General features: G+C 38.9%; 1 protein-coding gene across 3 annotated transcripts in view; it reads left to right on the top strand.

Moving 5' to 3' along the window:
- TMED8 (transmembrane p24 trafficking protein family member 8) overlaps window positions 1-27,027 on the top strand; it is a 46,498-nt gene that overhangs the window by 3,742 nt on the left and 15,729 nt on the right. For all 3 annotated transcript variants that reach the window (XM_046647117.1, XM_046647119.1, XM_046647118.1), the window contains exons 2-3: window positions 18,824-18,905; window positions 26,282-26,411. In XM_046647117.1, the coding sequence (XP_046503073.1) occupies window positions 18,824-18,905; window positions 26,282-26,411 (212 nt within the window). The remainder of the gene's footprint in view (window positions 1-18,823; window positions 18,906-26,281; window positions 26,412-27,027) is intronic.

Here is a 27,027-nt window from a genome sequence, read left to right as displayed (position 1 = left end):
TTAGACGTTAAGGACTAGAAACAGGTCAGGTGAATTTGCTCATGATTCTTACGTAGGACTTAGAGCAGTGCAATAAGTTTTTCTGCAGTGATGGAAATGTTGCATATCTGTGGCTATTTCCATTTAAATTAAAACTTAAAAATTGGGGGTTACCATATTGGAACAAAAGAGTGGAAGTCTGTGCCAAGAGCCCTTATGTTTTTGGTTTTCCATGTAGTTTTATGTCAAAATGGTATAAATCTGTCTGCCTGTGGTTATTTTTTTTCTTCCTGTGGATGTGTTTTTATGGTGTTGAGATAGCCAGTTAGTCCTGAGGTAGCCAGTTACTCCTGAGATAGCCAGTTAGTCCTCTGATAATTCAAACCATAATAGTACAACCCAAGGTTTCTAATTTGAATGACCACTTAGGAGCATGTCCACTCATAGGAGCTGAGAAGAAATTGGATCACCTGGTCTCTGGATAAGGTTGGAATATAAACTTAGCCAGTTTCTTTTTAAGCCTCTTGAGCCTGTGACCACATAACTTCCTTTTGGTTCCTCTGCTCTTGAATCTGTAAGGCCAGGCTAATTATCTCTTTGCAGCCTGTTTAGTGAAGGGGAAGTCCCATGAGATCTGTTCTAGAGAACTCTGACCTGATATTCAAATACTTAGAAAAAACCTGCTTTTTGATTCTCTTTGTACAGAAAGTACAAAATTCATAGTCAATTTAAACTGTAGCGTGATTAGAATGTCTGAAACTGTATTCTGGTAACACGGAAAGAAAACTTCATATTTAAAAAATTGTTAAATATAAATAAGCCATTTTAAGAAAGTTTCTTTTCTTCCCCTTTACCTTTGCTTTAGAGGCCATCAATTATAAGTTGAGTTCTTCTGCTTTTTTTTTTTTTTTTTTGAGGAAGATTAGCCCTGAGCTAACTCCTGCCAGTCCTCCTCTTTTCTCTGAGGAAGCCTGGCCCTGAGCTAACATCCGTGCCCATCTTCCTCTACTTTATATGTGGGATGCCTACCACAGCATGGCTTGCCAAGTTGTGCCATGTCGGCACCCGGGATCCGAACTGGCGAACCTCGGGCCGCTGAAGCAGAACGTGCGAATTTAACCGCTGCACCACTGGGCCGGCCCCATAAATTGAGTTATTCTTGAGCTTCCATTTTCTCTTCTCCATTCATTGTTTCAAGACTGGCCATTCAGGTACCACAGTCATGATTTTTGCCACGTTAGAGAATACATTCCAGTATTATTTGGTTATTGTATTTTCTTTAAATTGACATTTAAAATTTTGATTCATTCTAAATAGTATCCATGATATTACTAGTTTGATATATCAGTTTTTCCTTATACATGTTAAAATAAATACATACCAATGCTGTGGCATCATGCCATGCTGTGATGGCGTCCCACATACTAGGTGGAGGAAGACTGGTATGGATATTAGCTCAGGAACAATCTTCCTCAAGCAAAAAGAGGAAGATTGGCAACAGATGTTAGCTCAGGGCCAATCAGTCTCACCAAAAAAAAAACCAAAAAACACCCATACCCATAAAAATAAAATAAAAAAATTCCCACATACCATCTAAATTTGCAAAATTTGTCCTGGTTTCTCCGATCTCTTCTAGGAATACTTGTAGAATTGGTCTATATTTGGCTGACATATTAAAAGCTGTACTATAGAAAAATTGGCTTTTTCTGTATAGTCGGCTAAATTTCCCTAAATAAATTTAGGATACTAAGAAGCTGTGTTTGTATGTGTTTTCTCTCTCTTTAAAATAGGACTGCATCTTCCACACTTTATTCTTCTAGAAGTAAACTTATATATTTTTCTCCTTTTCTTACTTCCTGCCTCTCTGAATCCAGTTACAAGTTGTTTTACTAGTAGTTCTTACATAATTTAGTGTATACGTCTAACCATAAAAATCAAAAGCAATATCTCTTTTCACTTTTTTTTCCTGCATACATTCAGCTGTTAAGATGCTATGAGAAGTGGCTCTTAACAAGAAAAATGCTCACCCTAACTTGTAATAAGGGAAATGGAAATCCTAACTACTCCGGGTAGTGCAGTATCTCCCTATGTTGGTGAGGGTGTGCAGAAACAAACACTTCCATGCATTGCTGATGGAGTGTAAACTGGTACAAATGCTGTGGAGGGCAATTTTGTCAGTATGCGTCACAATTGCTCTCATTGATCCAGGAATTTATCCTATAGGTTGATTCATGTGCCTGTTTAATGACACAGGCACAAGTCTATTATGGCATTGTTTGTAATGGCAAAAGATTAGAAAGGACATAAATATCCATCAATAGGGAACTGGTTAAATAAATTATGGAATATCCAGCCAATGAAATATTAATCAGCCGTAGAAAAGAATGAGGAAACTTTTCATATACAGTTATGGAAAAGTCTCTGAGCTATAAGTGGAAAAAACAGTGCACAGTAGTATGTCTAGTATGCTCATTATTTGTGTTAAAAAGAATATATAATGTGTGTGTATATACACACACTGTTTTTACGTGTGTAAAATATCTCTGGAAGACTACACAAAACCTAATAACATTTGTTACTTTTGGAGGTGGGGACCGAGATGGGAAGAAGTTTTCACTGTACAGTCATGTGTTGCTTAACAAGGGGGATCCATTCTGAGAAATGCAGTGTTGTGCTAACATCATAGAGTGCACTTGCACAACCTAGATGGCATAGCCTACTGCACACCTGGGCTGTATGGTACTATCATATGGGACTGTGATACACAATGATACACTCTGGTGTGTCATTGACCGAAATGTTGTGTAGGGCATGAATTTTTTATGCTTTTTGAATTTTCAATAATGTGGATGTATTACTTATTCAGAAAAAATACACACAAAGGTGTCATGAGATTCTTCACTGTGTTTATATTGTAAGTTAGAGCCGTTCTGTACCTCTCTGTTGCCTTTCTGTTCATCAGGAACTGACCTTTTCTGTTTTTTTTACCCCAAATGAATTTTTTATGAAATACAACTTGTAAATCTCCTAAGGGATTCATTTTATGTTATTCTTTAAATCCACAACTGTCTTACATCATTTTTGTGCTAATTTCGTTTGTCTAAAAATTCAGCCTTATTGAAGTCTTTGTTAGGATCTAAGCAAAAGGACAAGTCAAAGGGATATAGGACCACTACTTAGATAAGCTGATACTGTTAGCTAATGACAGAAAGAAGGGAGTTTTTAAACTTCTGTTTTGTTTCCGTTTTATTCACTAAGGTATCTTCAAACTGAAAAAGGTAGAGAGGCAATGTAGGTTTCCGTTTTGAGTAATGGCAGACTAGGTAATTGGGATCAGTTCTCCCAATAGGGACAATTAGAAAATAATTGTCGGAATTTAAACATCTGCTTAAAGGTCCTGGAGAGCTAGCCAGGTAATGAACAATTACCAGACTATGATCCATCTAAGGACAGAAGTATAAAGACGAGGTTCAGGGACAAGAGTCCATTTTGGGGCTCCTTTCTCCTCTGAGGGCATATACTAGATACCTGAGGGGGGAGGCTGAATGGCAAGGCTGTGAAAGTGCCTCTCCAGACTAAAGCATCAGGGATAAAGCTCAGGACAATCAGGTAGTGGGAACCTTAGTGAACCCCCCCTTCCTCTGGGTTAGGACCGTGAAAGGCCACGTTCTAGAAGTAAGGGTATATTAGAAGTAGGCCATTGTAGGGACTTCAGCTCAGCTTCCGAAACATCCAAATTCATGAAATTAGATCACGGTGACCCCAGGGTGCTAGTACCCCCATGTGTGTGGAAGAAGCAAAGACAAATCTCTGAAGGATCTTTGTAGGCTTCAAATTATTTCTACAGACTCACTCTGTGAGAACAGTGTTTGGCACATATCAAAAATGACCAGGCATGTGAGAAGAGACAGTGTGAACAAAAATCAGAGGAAACAACAGACAGTAAAAATGGATCCATAGGGGACCCAGATTTTAGAGTTACCAGATATAGGCTTAAAAATAATTATATTTATTATGTTCAAGGAAATAAAAGACAAGTTTGAGAAATTTGGCAGAAAGTTGAAATTTATAGAAATAGAACCAAATAGAAATTCTGTAATTGAAAAATACAGACGAAAATTAAGAACTCAATTGAGAGGTTTAACAACAGGTTTCTACGCTGAAGGAAGAATAGTGAACTGGAAGAAAGGTCAGAAGAAAACCTCCAGAAGGAAATACGTAAAAATCCAACAAGGGAAAATTTAGGAAAGAGAGAAAAGATGTAGAGGTTATGGTGAGAAGGTCTAACATTTGTATATTTGGAGTCCTAGAAGGTGAGGAGAGCAAGAATGGGCAGAAGCAATGTTTGATGAGATAATAGCTGTGAATTTTCCTAAACGAATAGGATTTACAGATTGAAGAACCCCCATGTACCCCAAGTAGGATAAATGCAATGAAATCCATAGTAGGTACACATTAAGTTAAAACTGCTGTAAGAGAGAAAATATTAAAAGTGGCCACAGCAAAATTACAGTTGCCTTCAAAGAAATGGTAATTAGACTGATAGCTGACTTCTGCACAGAGCAGTGAAAGCTACCTTATCTTTAGAATACTGAAAGAAAATAACTACTAATATAGAATCTTTTTAAAAGAGAAAAGAGTTTTCAAGAATGGAGATGAAATAAAGATATTTTCAGGCGATTGAAAGCAGAATTTATATCACCCGGAGACCTACACTAAAGGCATAACTAAATTCTTCAGGCAGAATCGGAATGATCCCAGATGGATGGAGGATTGTGATTTAATCTCATTCATTAACGCGGATGCAAAAACTCATCACCAAAATATTCGTAGACTGAATCTGGCAATATACATGACCAAGTTGAGTTTTTCCAGGAGTGCAAATTTCCTTAACTGGATAAAGCATGCCTACAAAAAACCTACCAGCAGCAAACTGAATGGTGAAGCTTGAAAGTTTTCCTCTTGAGATTGAGAATAAGACAAGAGTACCCGCTCTTACCACTTGCTGTTCATCATTTTACTGGATATTCTAGCTAGTACAGTCACGCAAGAAAAATAAAATACATGAGGATTAGAAAGGAATTCTGTTAAATCTGTTGTTTGCAGATGATGACTCTGTACATGGAAAATCCAAAAGAATCTACAAATAAATTATTAGGATTAATATGTTTGGCCAGATTGCTGGGTACAGAGCCAATATGCAAAATTTCACTGTGCGTGTATATATCAGCAATGAAGTTAAAAAAATATATAAAAATATTATTTATCATAGAGTAAAGAAGGTTCAAACTCCTAGGAATAAGTCTCAGAAAATATATGCAAAACCTTTACGCAGAAGACTATAATACGTTATTGAGAGAAATTAGAGAATATCTAAATAAATAGAAGGATGTACCATAGTCTTAGATCAGAAGACTAGATACTGTAAAGATGTCAATTCTCCCTAACCTGATTTAGAGATAAAATGAAGTTCCAATAAAAGTCCCAGCAGGGTTTGGGTGGGTTTTTTGGGGTGGAATTTGACAAGCTGGTTATAAAATATATGTAGAAATGAAAGACCACAAATAGCAGAGATACTCAAGTAAGAACAGGACAGAAAGATTTGCTCTATCAGGTATCAAGACTTATTTTAAAGCTTTTACAGAATAGTCTGGTAGCCCCTAGGAATAGAATAAAAGCCTGGAAACAAAATCTTTGATTTGCAACAAAGACTGTACCGTGGAGTAGAGGAGAAAGAATGGTAAATGTTACTGGGACAATTGAGTATCCTGAGAGAAAAGAAAGAAGGAAAAGAAAAAAAGCTTGATCCTTACCTCATACACCATACCCACAAAAAAATCAACTCTAGTTGGATTGTAGATCAAAATGTGAAAGACAATACAATAAGCTCCTAAAGATAATAGACAAGAATATTTTCTTGATCTCAGTGTAGGGAAAGATATCTTAAACGGGATACACAGAGACTAATAAAGGAAAAGATTGATAAATTTTGATTACATTAAAATTGAGAATTTTGGTTCGTCAAAGCACACCATTAAAAGAGAGAGGAGGTGAATCAGAGTATTTATAACACATATAATTGACAAAAATTTTGTATTCAGACTCCTATAAATAGTAAAAAGACAATCCAGCTTTTAGCTTTTGGCTCAGAGGAGGCTAAGGTGCAACTTTGTTTTTTTTCTTTTTGAGGAAGATTAGTCCTGAGCTAACATCTACCACCAATCCTCCTCTTTTTGCTGAGGAAGACTGGCTCTGAGCTAACATCTGTGCCCATCTTCCTCTATATGTGGGACGCCTATCATAGCATGACTTGACAAGCGGTGAGTAGGTCCGCAGCCGGGATCCAAACCGGTGAACCCCGGGCCACCGAAGTGGAATGTGTGAACTTAACCACTGCACCACTGGACCAGCCCAAGGTGCAACTTTCTTTGATTATCCCTAATCTGGGTTCAGCCAACGCCAGCCACCTCCACTATGCTGTGTAAGTTCAACCCCAACAAGGTCAAAGTAGTATACCTGAGGTGCACTGTTGGGAAAATAGGTGCCACATCTGTCCTGGTCCCCAAGATCAGCCCCCTGGGTCTGTCTCCAAACAAGTTGATGATAACATCGCCAAGGCAACCGTGGTTGGAAGGGTCTGAGGATTACAGTGAAATTGACCTTTCAGAACAGACAGGCCCGGATTGAGGTGGTACCTTCTGCCTCTGCCCTTATCGTCAAAGCCCTCAAGGAACCACCAAGAGACAGAGGCAGAAAAACATTAATCACAGTGGAAATACCAGTTTTGATGAGATTGTGAACATTGCTGGACAGATGTGGGAATAATCTTTAGCTGGAGAGCTCTCTGGAACAAAATCTTGGGGACTGCCCAGTCTGTGGGCTGCAATGTTGATGGCTGCCACCCTCATGACATCATAGATGACGTCAGTAGTGGTGCAGTGGAATGCGGTAGAATGACTTGAATAGGCACTTTACAAAAGAGGATTTCTAAATGGCCAAGAAACATGATAAGTCATCAGTGATATGCAAACTAAATGAGCATAAACCCACCAGAATGGCCCAAGTGAAAAATATTAAGATAACTAAGTATTGGAGAGGGTACAGAGTAATGAGAATGCTCCTCAGTGGTAACAGGAGTGCATATTTGGTACAACCCCTTTGGAAAATAGTTTGGTATTATCTACCAAAGTTTACCACTCAAATTTCTGTGACTCAGCCATTCCATTCCTAGGTTTATATCCAACATAAATGCATGCATATGTGTGCTGAGAGGCCTGTACAAGAATATTCGTAGTAGCATTATTCATAATATCTAAAAACTAGAAATAACCCAAATTTCATCAACAGTATATTGATAAGTTATGGCATATTTATGAAATATTATACCGTGATGAAAATGACCAGAGCTACCCTCAACAACATGGGTGAATCTTCCAAACATAATGTTGAGTGAAGGAAGCTAGACTTAAACGTTCTGTATCATTTCTCTTCACGTAGAGTTCAGAAAACAGGCAGAACGAAGTAGCACTGTCTAGGAATGCATATTTAGGTGACCCAACTATAAAGAAAAGCAAGGAAATGATTCCCGGAAGTTAGGATAATGGTTAATGAGGAAGGGAGGGGATAATGATGGGGAGCGTCATGGGTGGGGCTTCTGGAGGGCTAGGAATGTTCTGTTTCTTGGTCAAGGTAGTAGTTATATAGGTGTTTGTTTTGTGATAATTTATTGAGCTGCACCCTTTTGTGTACTTTTCTGTATGTGTGTTATATTTCATGATAGAAAAGATTTAAAGAGGAGTCAGTGTGTAGTGTAGTTATTAAGAGTGCTAGCTTTGGATTACTTGAGCTCCTATCACTTCTGTTCCTGTTTGCTGCTCATCTTGGGCAAGTTACTTGATTTTGCTGAGCCTCAATTTATTAAACGGTAAAAAGGAAGTAATAATAGTCTCAACTTCAATGGTTATGCAATTAGTGAGAGTCAGTGAAGATTCAGTAAGATCGTGCCTACAGAATGCTTAGAAGGCAGTTCGCATATGGTAAGTGATCACCAACTCTTGGGTATAATAATAAAGATGATCAGAATGAAGACAGGATGTCTAGCTACTTTGAGTTCGGATTTCTGGACTCAGGCAAATTCTATCAAGATATTTTGGTCAGAGTTCTTGCTTAGAAGCGGTAGAAACTAATTCTGGCTGCCTTAAGCAGAAAGAGGGTTATTGGCAGGATCCGGGAGGCTCAGCACACTGTTAGAAGGCTGAGGAGGAGGCTCTAGAGGCTGAGCCCCAGCTATTGGGTCAGGGCTGTTTGGCTGCCACTGGGTGAATTCTGTTTCTTGTTTCACTCCTATTTCAAATTCCTGCTGGGAATATTTTAGGTCCTATGCTTGTTCCCTAACTTCCTAGGGCTGGAAAATGATTCTCACTTCTGTTGTGTACGATTTACAATGTCAGTACCCCCCAGGAGGAGAAGGTCGAGTATTTGCAAGACAAAAGGTTGACAGATGACTACTACCTCTGGGGTCCTGAAAGAACCTGCATGTGTAATGTTGTGCCATCTTTGAGGAGGGTCAGGGACTAGGAGTGAACCTATGTGTCAGTGATCCTAAAGGGGAAGAGAGGTCAGAAGCCAGAATCTGTAGACATTAAACTTGATACAGCTTTTCACTGAAGTTCTAGAATACATCACAGATGGTGTGTGAACACTTAGTAAAGAAAATAATGGTTGCCAGGAGCAAGCATGCACACACTAAAAACAAATTTGACCACCTAATCACTTTCCAATTGAGCCCTCTCTACTCTGCCTGAGCTATCACTATTAGGTTGTCACTGTCTCGTGAACTTCTGCAAAGGCCTCTGGTAAAATCCATCCTATGGACAGCTGCCATAGAATTCTACCAAAAAATACAACGTTGACCATGGCATTTCTCAGCTTAAAATAATTGATCCCCTGTGGGATAAAAGGCCCTTCACAGTCTTCCCTGCCGGACTGAAAGCGTCATGAGGGCCAGGAGTCTTTCTGCGTCAGCGCATTCTCTCCAGTACCTCGCCTGGGGCCCTGCACTTGTAGGAATTCACTCATACCCTGTGATGGGACCTGTGTTTCTTGGCTCTCTCCCTGCACCTTGCTATATGCACTGAACTGGTATGGTCTTTTATCAGTTTGTTTTACAATATTTATTCTTTTTTAATTTCTGTGAAATGCTTTTTAAATATTTCAAAAAATGTTTTCGTGTACAATACAATATTGTTAATTGTAGGGACAATGTTGTACAGCAGATCTCCAGAACTTATTCATCTTCTATAATTGAGACTTTATTCCCATTGATTAGCAACTCCCCATTTCCTCCTGCCCCCAGCCCCTGGCGTCTGCCATTCTACTCTGTTCTGTGAGTGAGTATTTTAGATACCTCATGTAAGTGGAATCATGTGATATTTGTCTTTCTGTGACTGGCTTATTTCACTTAGCATAATGTTCTCAAGGTTCATCCATATTGTTGCATATTGCAGGATTTCCTTCTTTTTTAAGAGTATTATAATATTCCATTATATGTATATACACCGCATTTTCTTTATCCATTCATCTGTCAGTGGACATTTAGGTTGTTTCCACATCTTGGTCATTGTGACTAGTGCTGCAGTGAACACTGGAGTGCTAATATCTCTTCAAGATCCTGATTTAAATTCTTTTGGATAAATACCTAGAAGTGGGGTTGGTAGATCATATGATATTTCTATTTTTAATTTTTTGAGGAATCTCTATACTGTTTTCCATAGTGGCTGCACCGTTTTACATTCCCACCTGCAGTGTCCAAGGGTTCCAGTTTCTACACATCCTCTCCAACACTTGTCTTTGGGTTTTTTGATAATAGCCATTGTAATAGCTGGGTGTGAGGTGATATCTCATTGTGGTTTTGATTTGCATTTCCTTGTGGTTAGTGACATTGAGCATCTTTTCATATACTTGTTGGCCGTTTGTATGTTTTCTTTGGAGAAATGTCTCTTCAAGTCTTTAGCCCATATTTAATTTGGGTTAATGGGTTTTTTTGCTATTGAGTTGTAGGAATTCCTTATCTATTTTGGAAATTAACCCCATATCTGATATATGGTTGGCATATTTTCTCTCATTCCATAGGTTTCACTCTGTTGATTGTTTTCTTTCCTTTGCAGTAGTTTTTCAGTTTGATGTAGTCCTGCTTGTCTATTTTTGCTTTTGTCACCTGTACTTTTGGTGTCATATCCATAAAATCATCACTAAGGCCAGTGTTATGAAGCTTTTCCCCTTTGTTTTCTTCTAGGAGTTTTACAGTTTCAGGTCTTACGTTTTTAAATCCATTTTGAGTTGATTTTATATGATGTGAGATAAGGTCTGATTTCATTCTTTTGCATGTGGATATCCATTTTCCAACACCATTTGTTGAAGAGGCTGTCCTTTCCCGTTGTGTATTCTTGGCACCTGTCAAAGACCAGTTGACCGTATATGTGTGGATTGATCTCTGGGCCCTTATTCTGTTCCATTGGCCTATTGTCTGTCTTTATGCCCGTAATATACTGTTTTAGTTACTGTAGCTTTGTAATATGTTTTGAAATCAGGAAGTATGATGTCTCCAGTTTTGTGCTTTTTTTCTTAAGATTGCTTTGGCTATTCAGGGTCTTTTGTGGTTCCACATGAATTTTAGTATTTTTTTATTTCTGTAAAAAATGTCATTGGGATTTTGATAGGGATTGCATCGAATCTGTAGATTGCTTTGGGTAATATGAGCATTTTAACAACGTTAAGTTCCAATCTATGACCGTGGGATGTCTTTCCATTTGTTTGTGTCTTCATTAATTTTTTTCATCAATGTTCTGTAGTTTTCGCTGTGGTGTTTTTTCTTATCCTTGCTCTTGCTCATTCAGTCCTGTCTGCCTGTAATGCCCTTTTCCACATGACTTGGCCAAGTCCTGCTCTTCTTTAAGACAGATTAATTGTCATCTCTTTCAGGAAACCTTTTTTGACACCTTTCTTCCCTGAATTAGTTAAGTACCTTCTGTGTTCCTGTGATGTTTAGGGCATAATTCTATTCTAAATAACACCACGTTTATATTGCAGTTGTTCATTGATGAGTTTCTTTTCCTCTGTAGGCTGACATCTTTGGGGCACAAATCATGTCTAATTTAACTCTGTATTCCCAATATGGAATGCAGTACTTGACACACAGCAGGGGCCCAGTAAAGGTCTGTTGAATGAAGCAGGCAAAGTTGTTAACTCAGGATTCCCTTTTTGATGTGGTTGCTGTGTATATAGTATATTTTGATTTTGGTAAAACATTTGGTGAAGTGATATCTGAAGGGCAGATTCAGTGGGCTGCTTAAAATGGATAAATATCATAGTTGAGTGAGGAAGATAGATTAAACAGTTTGTATGGTATGACCTCATGTTTTTAACCAAAAACAAACAAACAAAGCATAAAAGAGTTTGTTTTGGGCCAGCCCTGGTGACCTAGTGGTTAAGTTTGGTGCACTCTGCTTCTCTGGTCCGGGTTCAGTTCCCCAGGTGTGGACCTACACCACTTGTCAGTGGTTCACATACAAAATAGAGGAAGATTGGCAATAGACACTAGCTCAGAGCAAATCTTCTTCAGCAAAAAAGAGGAAGATTGGCAACAGATGTTAGCTCAAGGCGAATCTTCCCCGGGGGCGGGGGGGGGGGGGGGGGTGGTGGGAAAGAAAGAGTTTGTTTTGACATGAAATATCAAAGGACTGCACATTAAAACAGTAAAGCCTCATTGTGTTTTATCTATCAGATTGGCAAAGATTGTCAGGAATAGTGTTAGGAGACTATGGCAAAATGGTCACACTTATCACTGCTACTAGAAGTGAAATTTGGAGAAAAATTGGGCAATGTGTATATGTATAAAAGTCTTAATGTGTAGACAAGACATTTCAATTTGTCCTAAGGAAATAAAGTAAAAAGAGGTTATTATATGAAAACAATGCTCTAATGCTTTAAAAATGAGGAGTGCAAATTAAGATTCAGATACTATTCCTCACATGTCAAGCTCTGTCGTCAAAGGGAGGAAGCCGTAGGGAAGCAGGCACGTACGTATTGCCGATGGGAATGTAAAATGATACAATCTCTGTGGAGAGGAATTTAGCCTTAGAAATTCTACTACTAGGAATTTATCCCAAAGACACCCTGGCAAAAATATGAACTGTGCTCAAGGCATTGTAGCACAATTTGTAACATTAATAGGCTGGAGATAACCCAAATGTCCACTGGTAGGGACATCACTCTGGTGTACTGATGGTCCACCAAGGTACAGAAGAATGTGTATTTTTTCCTCTAAGAAAAGGGGTAAAATATGAATATATGTGTATATATTTGCTTATATTTTCAAAAAGAAATAATGGCGGATTAAATTAAAAAGCTGATAAAAGTGGCCATCTGTAGGAGAAGAGAAGTTAGACTTCTCTGAATATTCCCTTTAAAAAAAAGTTTTGACTTTGGAAACATGAACATGATTTATATCAATATAAATGAATAAGTAATCAATCCAAAAGAATCTCAAAAAATCAAAACAAAATGAAACAAATGAGCCTTGTGGCATAACCAGAAGTTGGTGGCAAGACCACACATGGAATTATTAATTCAAGTAGTATTTCAAGTTTTAAAACAGTAAAATTTGAGAGAATATGTCCATTAGGATATATCATAGGGATAAAAATAACTGCAAATAGATCTTAACCTCCAATTTAGTAACCATATTCTTAGTAATAATATTATTCTTTTTTTGTTTGTTTTGTTTTTGAGGAAGATTAGCCCTGACCTAACATCTGCTGCCAATCCTCCTCTTTTTGCTGAGGAAGACTGGTCCTGAGCTAACATCTGTGCCCATCTTCCTCTACTTTATATGTGGGACGCCTACCACAGCATGGTGTGCCAAGTGGTGCCATGTCTATACCCGGAATCCGAACCGGTGAAACCTCGGCCGCCGAAGCGGAGTGTGTGAACTTAACTGCTGTGCCACTGAGCCGGCCCCATAATATTATTCTTTTAAAACTATTATATTTACATTGTAGAATAAAGCAAATATGTTTTTATGTGGATATTATTAGGATCTAGGATTTTCCACAAAAGAGACCAAGAAATATAAAAATAAAATTAAATGTAGCTAAAATTCCTGAATTAGATTCAGTTTGAATTGGATTTAATCTGAATTGGAAGTATGTGGATGAATTCATGACGTGTGTGCGTGTGTATGTATGTATATTTGTGTGTGATATTTTACCTAATTGTGGACTCATGAAGAAGAACCAGTACTCTTTAGAGATGGCTGATTCCAGGTCTGGGGCAGGGCATTTATAAAGTGAGCTTGGAACTTGTCTGTAAACAAGACCACTGCGGTCACATTAAAAAGACACAGAAGCCTACTCTAAGGAGCTCCCACTGGCCAAAACTAGAAAAACTTGAAACACATAAAATATTTGTTAAAATCCACATATTTCTAACAATACTTCAAAAAATAAATAAATGGAGATTGCCGTGGTTCTCACTCAGTATTCTGAGAATTAGGAAAGACTCAAGCCTTTATCCTGCCTTTCTTTTATGAATAATACTTGATGAGGGGAAGTTATTTTTTTATACAAGAATTTAACTAATAAATATAGAAAGTGCTAGAATTAGAAAAATCATTTTCTAGCCTCTAACGAAATGCTGGATCTATTTTAGACAATGATCGTGAATGGCTGCTAAAGCCATTAGGTGACTTGGGCTGAAAACAAGAACCCAACGATCAGTCGTTACCCCATTAAAGTTGTGAGGACCACACACGATGTGCTTTCTGATGTGGTGCAGTGGGAATATTACATGCTCCGTGTCTGGAGTATTCTTGCGAGGACAAAACTGAACCAAGCCTCTAGGTCAACACTATCCAGTAGAATTTTCTTTGGTGATGAAATTGTTTCTGTGCTGTACAGTACAGTAGCCACTAGCAGCTTGTGACTATTGAGTACTTGAAATGTGCCTAGTGAGACTGAGGGACTGAATTTTACATTATGTTTAATTTTAATTAATTTAAATTTAGCCACATGTGCTAGTGGCTACTGTATCAGCCCAGCTGTAGGTCTCCGACCAGTTTACAGGTAACACAGTGGACAGAAGAATCTGTTAAGGTGACACCATGAAAATGCAAGCAGCCAGATTCAGAATGTGCAAAGTCTGTAGGTCACATGATATTTTAATTTTTATTTCAACAAATATATTGTATGAAAAACAATGGAGTGAAGATTGTTATAAATTAAGAGACTTAAGATACATATAAGCTAAATTTAGTGTGTGAACCTTACTTGGATCCTGATTCAAACAAACCAGCTGTTAAAAAACAATCTGTGAAACAATTGGAGAAATTTGAACATGGGCTGGGTTTGAAACGATATTAAGGAATTGCCAGTTTTGTAGGAGTGATAATGATATTGTACCTATGTTGAAAGTCTTTTTTCTTCTTTTGTTTTTTCCTGAGGAAGATCTGCCCTGAGCTAACACCTGTGCCAGTCTTCCTCTATGTTGTATGTGGGTTGCTGCCACAGCATGGCTGCTGATGAGTGGTGTAGGTCCGCACCCAGGAACTGAACCCAGGCCGCCAAAGCAGAGCATGCTGAACTTAACCACTAGGCCACAGGGCTGGCCCTGAAAGTCTTTTTCTTTAGAGATATATTCTAAATGGATGTAATGATGTCTGGGCTTTGCTTTAGATAATGCACTGTGTATGTGGTGGTAGAGCAGGGAGGCAGAGGATGGATGAAATAAGATGTAAGATGTTGTTGAGAACATAGGTGACAGGTGCATGAGTCTTCCTTCCACTGCTAATTTTGTGTATGTTTAAAAATTTTTTAAAATAAGAAAGTTTTTACATAGTAGTAATTAATATAATTATAGTATATGAAGAATAACAAGGAAATAATTTACTCAAAATTCAGAATAGGGAGAGAGGTGATTGGGAAGGGGCGTTACACAAGGGAGTTTTAAATTTTGAAGTACTAGTAATTAACCTAGTTAGTGAGTATGCAGGTATTGGTATTATTAACATTTTTAGCTCGGTGTCTACTTTTCATGCAGTGTTTCGTATGTATGATATATTTCACAATAAAAAATAAAAAGAAAGAGAGCTTATTGTTAGGACAGAAAGCAATCTTACAGAATCTGATTGCAGGAAGCACAGTTGGACCTCATGGGAATTAGAAAGTGGTCGGGTAGCCTCTTTGCATCTGTGTTCCTCCTGGACCCCGTGGTCCCTTGTTGCTTCTCTTTGCATGAATGCATCATTTTCCTGTCTCTGACAGTTGTCTTCTCTGCTTAGTCATCTGCTTTTGTCTGACCTAGAAAGCTTCTCCAAAATGGTAGGCTCAGTCTCTGACCCCACTGAAGCTCCTCAGACTGTTTTATTCTCTGATGCCATCTTCAGGTATTTGGGAAGAAAACTGGACTGACTTTGGGCAGGTGTTCACCCAATGAGCTATGGCCAGCATAGTGTATCATGGTCACAGGGCCTGCCCCTTCCAAGGCTGTGAACAGGGAAAGTTCTTAAGAAAGGGTTGTAGACACCTCCAGTGCAGCATCATTGTCAGTAAAGGTGGAATATTTGCAACAGCCTCCAGCTTTAACCATAGAGGCTTGGGGATTGGTTAAAGAAATTATGGTAAGCCTGTGGGGTAATATGCAGCCATTTAAAATTGTGGTGTAGCCCCATGTTTACTAACCCTGAAAAGTCTTCATGAATAATGTTTGATAACATTTTGTGCATGTCCTTTCAGAAATATGAATATAAACAAATATTTATATATATTTGTACTGAACCCTACAGTAAGTGGAAACTCTGAAACATTAATGGAATAATTAGTGAAAACTGTATTTTGGAGAATCCTGAGCTAGTAAGTATCACAATCCAACTGATCAACTCATGGTACAGTATTGTCCAGTAGAACCTGTGGTCTCCATGCCCCACACAAAGTTGATGGCTTTGGATAGGGGAAAAATATATAAATATATAGATGTATATACATATACATCTATATATGTACACACACACACATATATACATGTAAGTATATGTATAAATATATTTCTGAAAGGATATGCACCAAAATGTAAACAATAGTTATCTTTGGCTAGTGGGATTGTGGTTGGTTGTGTTGTTTTTTGCTTTTTTTGGCTTATCTTTATTTCCTGAGTTTTCTACACTGAATAATGGATTATTTGTATATCAAAGTCTAGAAGGGTAACTGTAAAATGTTTTCTAATCTGTATTTAATGTGTTCTACAATGAGCAAAGCATATGTTAGTGTAATCTCAAAAAGCTAATTTGAAATAAATAATATGGAAATGTAAAGTCCTGCATTTAAGTTAAAAAGTCAATTATTTTCCAAAAATCTGTTTCAAAAATAGAGCATAGGAGAGTCTGGGCTTAGACGAAGTGTATTTTTATAAGCCCTGGAGATCTTGATTGACTTATTTAGGTCAACGGTAAGTTTTCAGTTACAAAAAACCTAGTGCCTGGTTAAGGTATTACGTCAAGAAATACTGCGTCCTTATTAAGAGATCATTGTCTCAGTGTACTCTGCATGGGTTAGGTCACATCTGACAGAGTTGTCTGTTTTAGCGTTCTTTCAGTGGGACAAAGTGAAACACCTAAATGGTCAGCATCGTCAGAGATCTAAGGGATGATTGAGAGAACTGGAGGGAAGTTCTGGTCAGGCTGGAAGGAACTTGCTGGAATGTGATAGCAGGCTGTAAATATTTGAAAGGATATTGTGGGGGCAGAGTGATCAAAGAGCAGAATTTATTAGGACACAGATTTTACTTAGGCCAACGTAGGGAAGAACTTTCTATTCTCATTATCCGTCTGTGAAAAGGGTATCTTCACTGAGTGGCAACATCTGACGATGTCTTAGACTCAGTTCCTTTGTTGAGAGGCGTAAAGAAAAGCTCACTCCTCCTGTGTTTCTCCTTGACTCTCGCACTACTGCCACACTCACAACACTTTTGACACCAGATGTGTGGGGTTTTTTCCCCACACCAAGCAATTCTGTGACACCAGCTGGGTTCCTACAATCTAACTCAATTTTGACACTCTCTACCTGGAGATGGCGTCAGATCCCCCAGCTTTAAGGGCTTAGTCCCACAAGTCTGCACCCCCTGCACCCCTCCTCACTTCAAAGGTCAGTTGCAATTAGTAGGTCCCCAGGTTGCCTACGACTTCTGTCCCACTTGGCTACAAATTGGAAGTTCCTGTGACCCACTCCTCCTTGGATTCGATTATTTTTTAGCTCACAGAACTCAGGGAAACACTTATTTACGTTAACCAGTTTATTAAAGGATACAGTAAAGGATGCAGATGAACAGCCAGATGAAGAGATGCACAGGTGAGGTCTGGGAGGGTCTGGAATGCAGGAGCTTGTCTCTGTGGAGTTGGGGTGTGTCAGTGTCCCAGTGTACAGATGTGTTCACCAACCTGGAAGCTCCCCAAACCCCCATACTTTTGGGATTTTTATGGAGGCTTCATCACGTAGGCATGATCAATCCTTAACTCCATTTCTAGCCCCTCTCCCCACCTGGAGAATGGGGGGTGGGGCTGAGAATTCCAAGCTTCTAATCAGGGCTTGGTGTTTCTAGTGAGCAGCCCCCATCAGGAGCCCACCAACAGTCACCTCGTTAGAACAAATACACTGCTATCACCCACGAAATTCCAAGGGATTTAGGAACTCTGTGTCAGGAACCGGGGTCAAAGACCAAAAGATTAGAACAAAAGATGCTTCTAGTGCTCTTATCACTTAGGAATTATAAGGGTTTTAGGAGTTCTGTGCCAGGAACTGGGGGCAGAGACTAATATATGTATTTTCTATTATCTCACAAGAGGAAAATTGAGTGACATAAGCTGTAAGGTCGCTCCACCTAGAAGGGTGTGAATTGATGAAAAGAGAAAGATCTTGTTCACATACATAAAAAGAGACTAAAGTTGGATCACAGATATTTGCCTGTCATTTGCACTTTTATGTTGCTACTAACCTGAATCTTTCAGTGTTTGAGGTTGTATTTGGTATTGAGAAGTCAATTTGGGGCTTCAGTTTCTTGCTGTCTTAACTAGAAGAGGTTAAACCAGGGGTTATCTAAATACACTGAACCATATGCTTTTCTGAGTGCTCAAGGAAAGACTAAGCAAATAAACCGTAAAACTTAACAGCTCCTAATGGTTTAGAGCATGTGCCTGGGTTTGAATCCTGTCTATATCTCAGTTTTCTTAGCTGCCAAATGGCTATGAAAATATCAGCCATGGGCTTGTTGTGAGCTTGGGCCTTCATTATGCATCTCACCTATGTACTCCTTGAAGGCATCTAACGTTTATTCAAGAAATCATTGGTGAGTGAGTGAGTAAGTAAATGAATGAAAGTAGAAAAATCCTTTACCTGACCTGGATATAGTGATGTGAGCTTATTGAGTGTAGAAGTGACACTATCCTTTGGCACTGAATCCCAGTTCGTTGCATCCTGCATCCCACTCTGCCCTCTGTGTTCTGCCTAATTTAATCATCTGCTTTTTGAGAAGTGTGATTCTTGAATTAGGAGTAATTCTTTGGGGACTTGTTTTAGAAAATGACTTATTTTTTTATGAATGAGTTATGACTGTCTGAAAATACTTAGATGTGATGACTTGGATAATTGATGTACTGGGCATCCCAGAGTATAAAGTTTGTGCCCAGAATATTTTTGAAATGAGAAAGTTGGTTGAAACTACCAGATTTTTTTAAAGGTACAAGATGATTATGATTGTGTTCCCTCTCAGATATTGAATTTTTCTTCCCCTGATTTTCTAGAGAATGAAGATCTAGAAAACACTAAGGTCACCTCTCCAGTGGCTCCTGCCTCTGATCCAGAACCCAATTCCTCATCCTACAGGTAGGGACAGTCACTGCATTGGATGAAATGTTTCTAGAGGTTTTATCTTCTGAGATCAGAATTGACGCAAGAAGTGGGCAATGACTTTAAGGGGAAGACAAGTTGAAGTGAAGGGTATGGATGATTTTGTTGTTAATTAATCAACGCTTTAAGTGTATTTAGGAGCAATGTCAGATCTATTTCAGTTATAAAATTTTATCTTACCCTTAGAGAATAAAACTGAAACAAATAGTGCAGTGTCTTCATTTATCTTCTCCTGAAGACCAGGCTCAAATGTTAAGACATTTAAAGTAGATCCCAGGTGGACTTGCAAGAGAAAGTGTCTGGTTTCTACCCATAAAATGCATGCACATACACACACACACTCTCTCAGACACACTCACACTCCGACACACATGATTGGAGGTAGTTTTTTATTATGTAATTTTCAGATTAATTCATTATGATGACCTTCATGTTGTCATTCTTAATTTCCTTCTTTATCAATCTTGTCCACCCGTCATCATTGATATCAACGTGTATAACAGAAAGGGAACAATTGTACTGAGCCCTAGAATGAGTGGGAACCATGAAACATTAATGGAATAATTAATGAAAAACTATGTTTTGGAGAACACTAAGCTAGTGGGTATTATAGTTCAACTGACCAACTCATGGTACACTTTTGTCCAGTAGAACCTGTGGTCTCCATGCCCACACAAAATTGATGGCTGGGGTAGGGGGGAATGTTAAGATATTTTTAAAATCTGTTACTTCCTTGCAGATGACATGATCTTATATATAGAAAACCCCAAAGAATCCATAGAAAAACTATTAGAAACAATCAACAACTACAGCAAAGTAGCAGGGTATAAAATCAACATACATAAATCAGTAGCATTTCTATACACTAACAATGAACTAACAGAAAAAGAACTCAAGAACTCAATCCCATTCACAATCGCAACGAAAAGAATAAAATACCTTGGGATAAATTTAACCAAGGAAGTGAAAGATTTATACAATGAAAACTACAAGACTTTCTTGAAAGAAATTGATGACGACATAAAGAGATGGAAAGACATGCCATGCACATGGATTGGAAGAATAAAAATAGTTAAAATGTCCATACTACCTAAAGCAATCTACAGATTCAGCGCTATCCCAATCAGAATCCCAAGGACATTCTTTACAGAAATTGAACACAGAATCCTAAAATTCATATGGGGCAACAAAAGACCGTGAATTGCTAAAGCAATCCTGAGCAAGAAAAACAAAGCTGGAGGCATCACAATCCCTGATTTCAAAACATACTACAAAGCTACAGTGATCAAAACAGCATAGTACTGGTACAAAAACAGGTGCACAGATCAATGGAACAGAATTGAAAGCCCAGAGATAAAACCACACACCTATGGACAGCTAATCTTCGACAAAGGAGCGGAGGGCCTACATTGGAGAAAAGAAAGTCTCTTTAACAAATATTGCTGGGAAATCTGGACAGCCACATGCAAAAGATTGAAAATTGACCATTCTTTTTCACCACACACCAAAATAAACTCAAAATGGATCAAAGACCTAAAGATTAGGCCTGAAACAATAAGTCTTCTAGAAAAGAATATAGGCAGTACACTCTTTGACATCAGTTTCAAAAGAATCTTTTTGGACACTATAACTCCTCAGTTGAGGGAAGCAATAGAAAGAATAAACAAATGGGGCTTCATCAGACTTAAGAGCTTCTTCAAGGCAAGGGAAAACAGGATTGAAACAAAAAAACAGCCCACTAATTGGGAAAAAATATTTACAAGCCACTTATCCGACAAAGGGTTAATCTCCATAATATACAAAGAACTCACACAGCTTAACAACAAAAAAACAAACAACCCGATCAAAAAATGGGCAGAGGACATGAACAGACATTTCTCCAAAGAAGATATACGGATGGCCAATAGACACCTGAAAAGATGTTCATCATCGCTAATCATCAGGGAAATGCAAATCAAAACTACACTAAGATATCACCTTACACCCATTAGATTGGCAAAAATATCCAAAACCAAGAGTGACAAATGTTGGAGAGGTTGTGGAGAAAAAGGAACCCTCATACACTGTTGGTGGGAATGCAAACTAGTGCAGCCACTATGGAAAACAGTATGGAGATTTCTCAAAAAGTTAAAAATAGAAATACCTTATGACCCAGCCATCTCACTACTGGGTATCTATCCTAAGAACCTGAAATCAGCAATCCCAAGAGTCCCTTGCACCCCTATGTTCATCGCAGCATTATTTACAATAGCCAAGACATGGAACCAACCTACATGCCCAGAAACTGATGATTGGATAAAGAAGATGTGGTATATATACACAATGGAATACTACTCAGCCATAAAAAAGGACAAAATTGTTCCATTCACATCAACATGGATGGACCTATAGGGTATTATGTTAAGCAAAATAAGCCAGACAGAGAAAGACGAACTCTATATGACTCCACTCATAGGTGGAAGTTAACATATAGACAAGGAGAACTGATCGGTGGTTACCAGGGAAAAGGGGGGGTGGGGGGTGGGCACAAAGGGGGAAGTGGTGTACCCACAACATGACTAACAATAATGTACAACTGACATCTCACAAGGTTGTAATCTATCATAATCTTAATAAAAAAGAAAAACCACAACGTGATACCATTTCACACCCACTAGGATGATTATAATCAAAAAGACAGATTATAACAAGTGTTGGTGATGGTGAAAAAATTGGAACGCTCATGTATTTCTGCTGGGAATGTAAAATGGTGCAGCTGCTTTGGCAGTTCCTTAAAATGTTAAACATAAAGTTACTATATGGCCCAGCAATTCCACTTGTAGGTGTATACCCAAGAGAAATAAAAATATCCACATAAAAACTTGTAAAAAAAAAAAAAATCTGTTGCTTCTTGAATTCTGTTTAGAAGTTCTTTCTTTTTACCTTTATTTATGGAGTGAAGCTTTTCCCCCAGAATTCAGATGATGGAAGATCATAATGATTAATATAATTATAATATAGTTGCTGGTAATAATGTAATAGCCATACTTTATTGAATGTTTCTCTGTTACAGTGATAAAAGAGTTACTTTTAATCAAATATTTCTATTTTCTCAATACTATATAGGTGTTAAAATGTATTCTCTCATTTAATCCTCATAGCAACCCTAATGAAATAAGTATACCTGTTGTTTTTTGTAAGATAAGGAAAATCAAATACTGAATTCAATAATTTGCCCAAATTCACACAGCTTTAGGTTTGTTCAACTCTAAAGCTTATTGTCCTAAGTAGCAATAGAAGGGTTTTGAGTTCTGTGCTTAGAGCAACTGGGTTATTATATGTGACAATCCTTATAGAAGACATGGCCTCTTCAGGGCTTTGATTATTTGAGACCATTCATGTTCTCATCAAATCCCCTGAGGAGAGCTCCTTTCTTTCTTCCTGCCACCACCCTTTCTCTGCACATGTTGATTTGAAGGATCCTTGGGGGATGGGTTTTGTCACAGAACTGTTTTTTCCTCCTAAGAGTAAATAATTTTTTTCTCCTCCCAACAGCCCCACTACATGGTTGTATATTCTAGTTGTAAGTCGTTCCAGTTCTTCTGTGTGAGCTGCCACCACAGCATGGCCACTGACAGGCAGGTCGTGTGGTTCCGTGACTGGGAAATGAACCTGGGCCGCCGAAGTCATGAGCACTGAACTTTAACCTCTAGGCCATCAGGGCTGGCTCGTAAATAAATTTTTTGAGCAAGGAGCATAGAACATTCTTAGACAAAAGGAGATTTAATTTTAAAGTTTTGTTTCTGAAATCTAGAGTGAAGAAGAAAATCCCGCGAGCGTGATGTCTAAAGTATAGTGTTTATGTTTGTGCATACTGGAAACGGAAACAGCTCTATCTCTTCTAGTGAGGCTGGCTGGCTGGCCAGACTCTCCCCTTCCTGTGGGATGGCCTCTCTGTTCCGGGTCAGCACAAACCAGAAGGCTCACTGTGGGAGTTTACCTTTACGTGGTTTATCATCAGCATCTACTCATTTGCAATTGATCTTTCCCAAAATATCTTTCATTAATTCTTCAGAGCATAAAAGGCTAAGTGAATATTAAATTTATGTGGCTGTTGCATGTCCTCTTTAAAATTTTTTTTTTTTATGAGCAGAACCATATTTGTGCAGATATGCACAAAAGAAGAGACTAAATTTTAGATGCCAAGTACAGTAAGGTCAGGCTAGTGGTTCAGATTAACTGTTGTATCCTCAAATTCCAAATGTTCCTCTTTTGTTCCCAAAGAAAGTTAATTTATTCATTTATTCATTCAACAAATATTTATTGGGTGTCTACTATGTATTCATTTAACAGATATTTATTGAGAGCCTACTTAGCTGGCAGTGTTCTGGGCGCGGAAGTTACCACATATGAACGGACAATCCAAGTCTCCAGTCTCATGGAGCTTATACTCTAATGGGGGAGGCGAACAGAAAACAAGCATGTGTCATATTTCATAGAATCTAGGTTGCCACCAACTGTAAGATGCACTGTTATTTTATGTGCTACTAAGAAAGGAAAAAATGGCTGAGATAGAGAGTCTAATAAGAGACTCCCCCATGGAGCTGGGACACCGAAAGCCTGCACCTTGGGTGAAAAGATAATCAAGGAAAGAAATCCCTCCACACAGAGAAGGACAGCAAGGAGATTTGAATGTCTCAACCTTGGCACAGTGTAAGAGCAGGAAGAGAAATCTCCCTGAGAATATGAACCACAAGTCTGCAGTCACCAGTTTGTTGTCTAAATTCACTCTACCAGTGTTGTCTAAACAAAACCCTTAAACAGAACTTAGGTTCAAGTTGACCTAGTTGGTAGCACTCCCGAGTACTGGCAGAAGCAAACACAAATCTCCTGGGGAAGCACTCGATGTCAGTCCAGGCCTGTGGCAGTTTTAAAACACCACCGATTTTTAATACAGCTCAAATCCCATCTTTCAGTTGTATTAAAATCTGAAAACAAATAGGCATCTTGCAATCAACAAAATATGGTACATAGTATGTAGGCAATAAGGAGCACAATGAAGAGAAGTGAAGCAGGGTGAGGGTGTAAAGAGTGCTGGGGCCAGGGAGGGTGACCTGTTTTAGATACAGACATCTGGGAAGGTACCCCAAAAGTGATGGCTGAGCAGAGCCCTGAAGGAAGGAAGTCATAAGGTAGCTAAGGGAAGAGGATTCTGAGTAGAGGTGACAGCAGGTACAAAAACCCTCAAGTGGAGAGTGCTTGAGGTGTTTGAGGAGTCTCAGCATTCAAGAGGCCACTGTGACAAGAGTGGAATAGGCAAGGTGAGATGAGGTCATTCTAGGAAATGGGGTCGGAGCGCAAAGGGCCTTATGGTTCCATATGACAGGCTTGGCTGTGGATGCTGTGCAAACAGAGGGAGTAAGACCCAGTCCTTGCCATCAAGCTCACCTTCTAATAGAGGAGACAGTTAATAATAAATTGTGTCAAGAACAAAAATGGACCGTAATTTCTGTGTTTACGAGGATATGGGGGGCCAGCCCTGTGGGATAATGGTTAATTTCAGTGCAGTCCACTTCAGGGGCCCGGATTTGCAGGTTCAGATCCTGGGCGCAGACCTACACCATTTGTCAGCCATGCTGTCGCGGCAACCCACATATAAAGTGGAGGAAGACTGGCACCGATGTTAATTCAGGGCTAATCTTCCTCAAGCAAAAAAAGAGGAAGACTGATGACAGATGTTAGCTCAGAGCTAATCTTCCTCAGCAAAAAACAGAAAAAAGAAAAAGAAAACAAGGATAAATAGGCTCATAGCCTAGACCAATTTACAATTTATACAGGATTACCCAAGCAAACCCATAAAAATCCAACAGTATCCCACAGCTCTAACTTTCATAGTAACTACCTCTTGTTTGTTCTGAGGTGGGTTGGAGTGACTTGGATATTCCAAAAGTTGGCTCTGTTTTATCTGAAGAAGAGGTAATTTATAAAGTAGGAGTGAGAAACAAAGAAACTAATGAACACCAAAATAAGCCCTCTTTTTCCCCCTGTGGTTTATAGTACTGTTTTCCAGTGATTTACTCAGCTTTTCTGAGGAAACCGTGCCCTAAAGCAGTGGTTCTTAACCCTTTACACTCTCGAAAATTATTGAGGACCCCAAAGAATTTTTGTTTATGTGGGTTCTATCTATCAATGTTTACTATGTTAGAAATTAAAACTGAAAAATCAGAAAATAGTTATTGATTCATTTAAAAATAACAATAATGAGCTCATTACATTAATATAAATAACATATTTTTAATGGAAAACAACTATTTTCCAAAGCAAAAATAATTTAGTGAGAAGAGAGATGTTGTAAATCTCTTTAATGTCTGGCTTAACAGAAGACAGCTGGATTCTCAGATCTGCTTTGTGCGTTCATTCTGTTGTGATATCCTGTGTCGCGTAGTCTCTGGAAAACTCCACAGTATAGTCTTGAGAAGATGAAAAGGAGAAAAAGGCAAATCATATTTTAGAGTTTTTATGGGAAAGTTTTGACTTCACAGCCTTCCCTGAAAGAGTCTTCAGGACCTCAGGGGGTCCCTGGACTGTACTTTGATAACTGCTGCTTTAAAAAATCTGTGCCACCTTTTGTTGGCAACAGTTTTCCGAGAGGCCTGGGGTATTGTGCGACAGCCCTGGCACTTGACTCCCTTCTAGTCTCTCTGGGAGCCAGGAGAAATGGAAGAGGGCATAAATTATTTCCTTGCTTCTTTAAAACTAACTATTCAAATAGTTGTCTTTTAAGTGATTGGAATGGTAGATTAATGTGCTTAAAAAAGAAAAGAAAGTGATTACCTTTTTTTCTTACCCAGTGCCCTGGGAATGGTGTGCTATCAGCGATAGGGGGTGAAATGGCACCGCTGGGAGACTTTGCTCTGGGCTAATCAGTTCGCACTTCCTTTATTTTGGTGATCAATTTCTGCCTTAGGCCTCCTTCCTTTGCTTCTAACCAGTGGCTTTAGATACAGAACAGAACTGGGATTCTAACTTTCCTTTTTTGAAATTCTGTGTAGAGCAAATGGCATGGGTCCCAGAATGAGGAATGAAACCAGACCTGCAGTCCATCTTATGACGGAGTTGTGTGTTTCCCATGGTTCTTGGAGCCTGGGACCTGGCTTTGTTAGTCTCTGGGCCCTTACACACTGTCGTCGCTTTATTGTGGGCCAGTTCAGCCCTGGGCAGAGATCAGCTAAAGTGACAGTAGATCTAACTAGCAGAGGAAAACAGAGGTTGTGGGGGGTGTCTTTTGAAGGTTGCTTTATTTCTGAGTTTCTCCAGGACTGTCGTGCCTTTTAAAAGAGTCCTTTAATTGACATGCTCTATTCCTCTGAGAGGCCACAGATGGTATCTCCAGGGAGTGAGGATGCCGCTGAAGATCTGCGGAAAGCAGCCAGTGCCTTGGAGGCTCAGGCCCTGGTGGAACAGGAAGTGCTGCCTACAGACCAGGCCCAGGTCCTCAACAAGGTAAGGAGCACGTTCTCGCTCTCTCTTTGAAAAGGAGTTTGTGGCATCAGAACTTAGAGACGTACGGACGGGTTGGAAGTGAAAGCACTGTGAGGGTGGCTCGCAGAATTCTCTTTGCTCTTTAGGGGCCTCTCATTTTTGATTATTTGAAGAATGATGAGGTATATCTCCCACAGAGCCCGTCACTGTACTAGCAGCCAGTAGGCACCTATTCAGTAGGAAAATGAAGTGTTAGAATGAGTGTTTACGTGTTGTCTAAAATCCTCTTGTTGTGAGAAGCCTTAAACCATTGGACTGTGTTTTAGCCTCACTTTTCTTGTGGTAGATCTACTCAGTATTTATGGTAAAGATGCCATGGAAAGGGTACAGATTGCAGTGTTCTCCTTGCCATGGAGGAATGGCTTGTTTGTATCCTTATTAACATATGTGTTATAATAACAAATGGTATTAGTGTCAATAAAGACAACACCAAGCATTGTAATTACATTTGTATAATACTTTATAGTTTACAAAGCATTTTTATCCACAGTACTTCATTTACTCCTGAGAACAGCCCTGTGAGATAGCTCCCAGTATGTCTCCATTTTACAAATGAGGAAACTGAGGCTAAGAGCTG

Source organism: Equus quagga, chromosome 20 (genome assembly GCF_021613505.1).
Source record: "Equus quagga isolate Etosha38 chromosome 20, UCLA_HA_Equagga_1.0, whole genome shotgun sequence".
Taxonomy (NCBI): Eukaryota; Metazoa; Chordata; class Mammalia; order Perissodactyla; family Equidae; genus Equus; species Equus quagga.
This window is presented reverse-complemented; position numbering and strand designations above follow the sequence as displayed.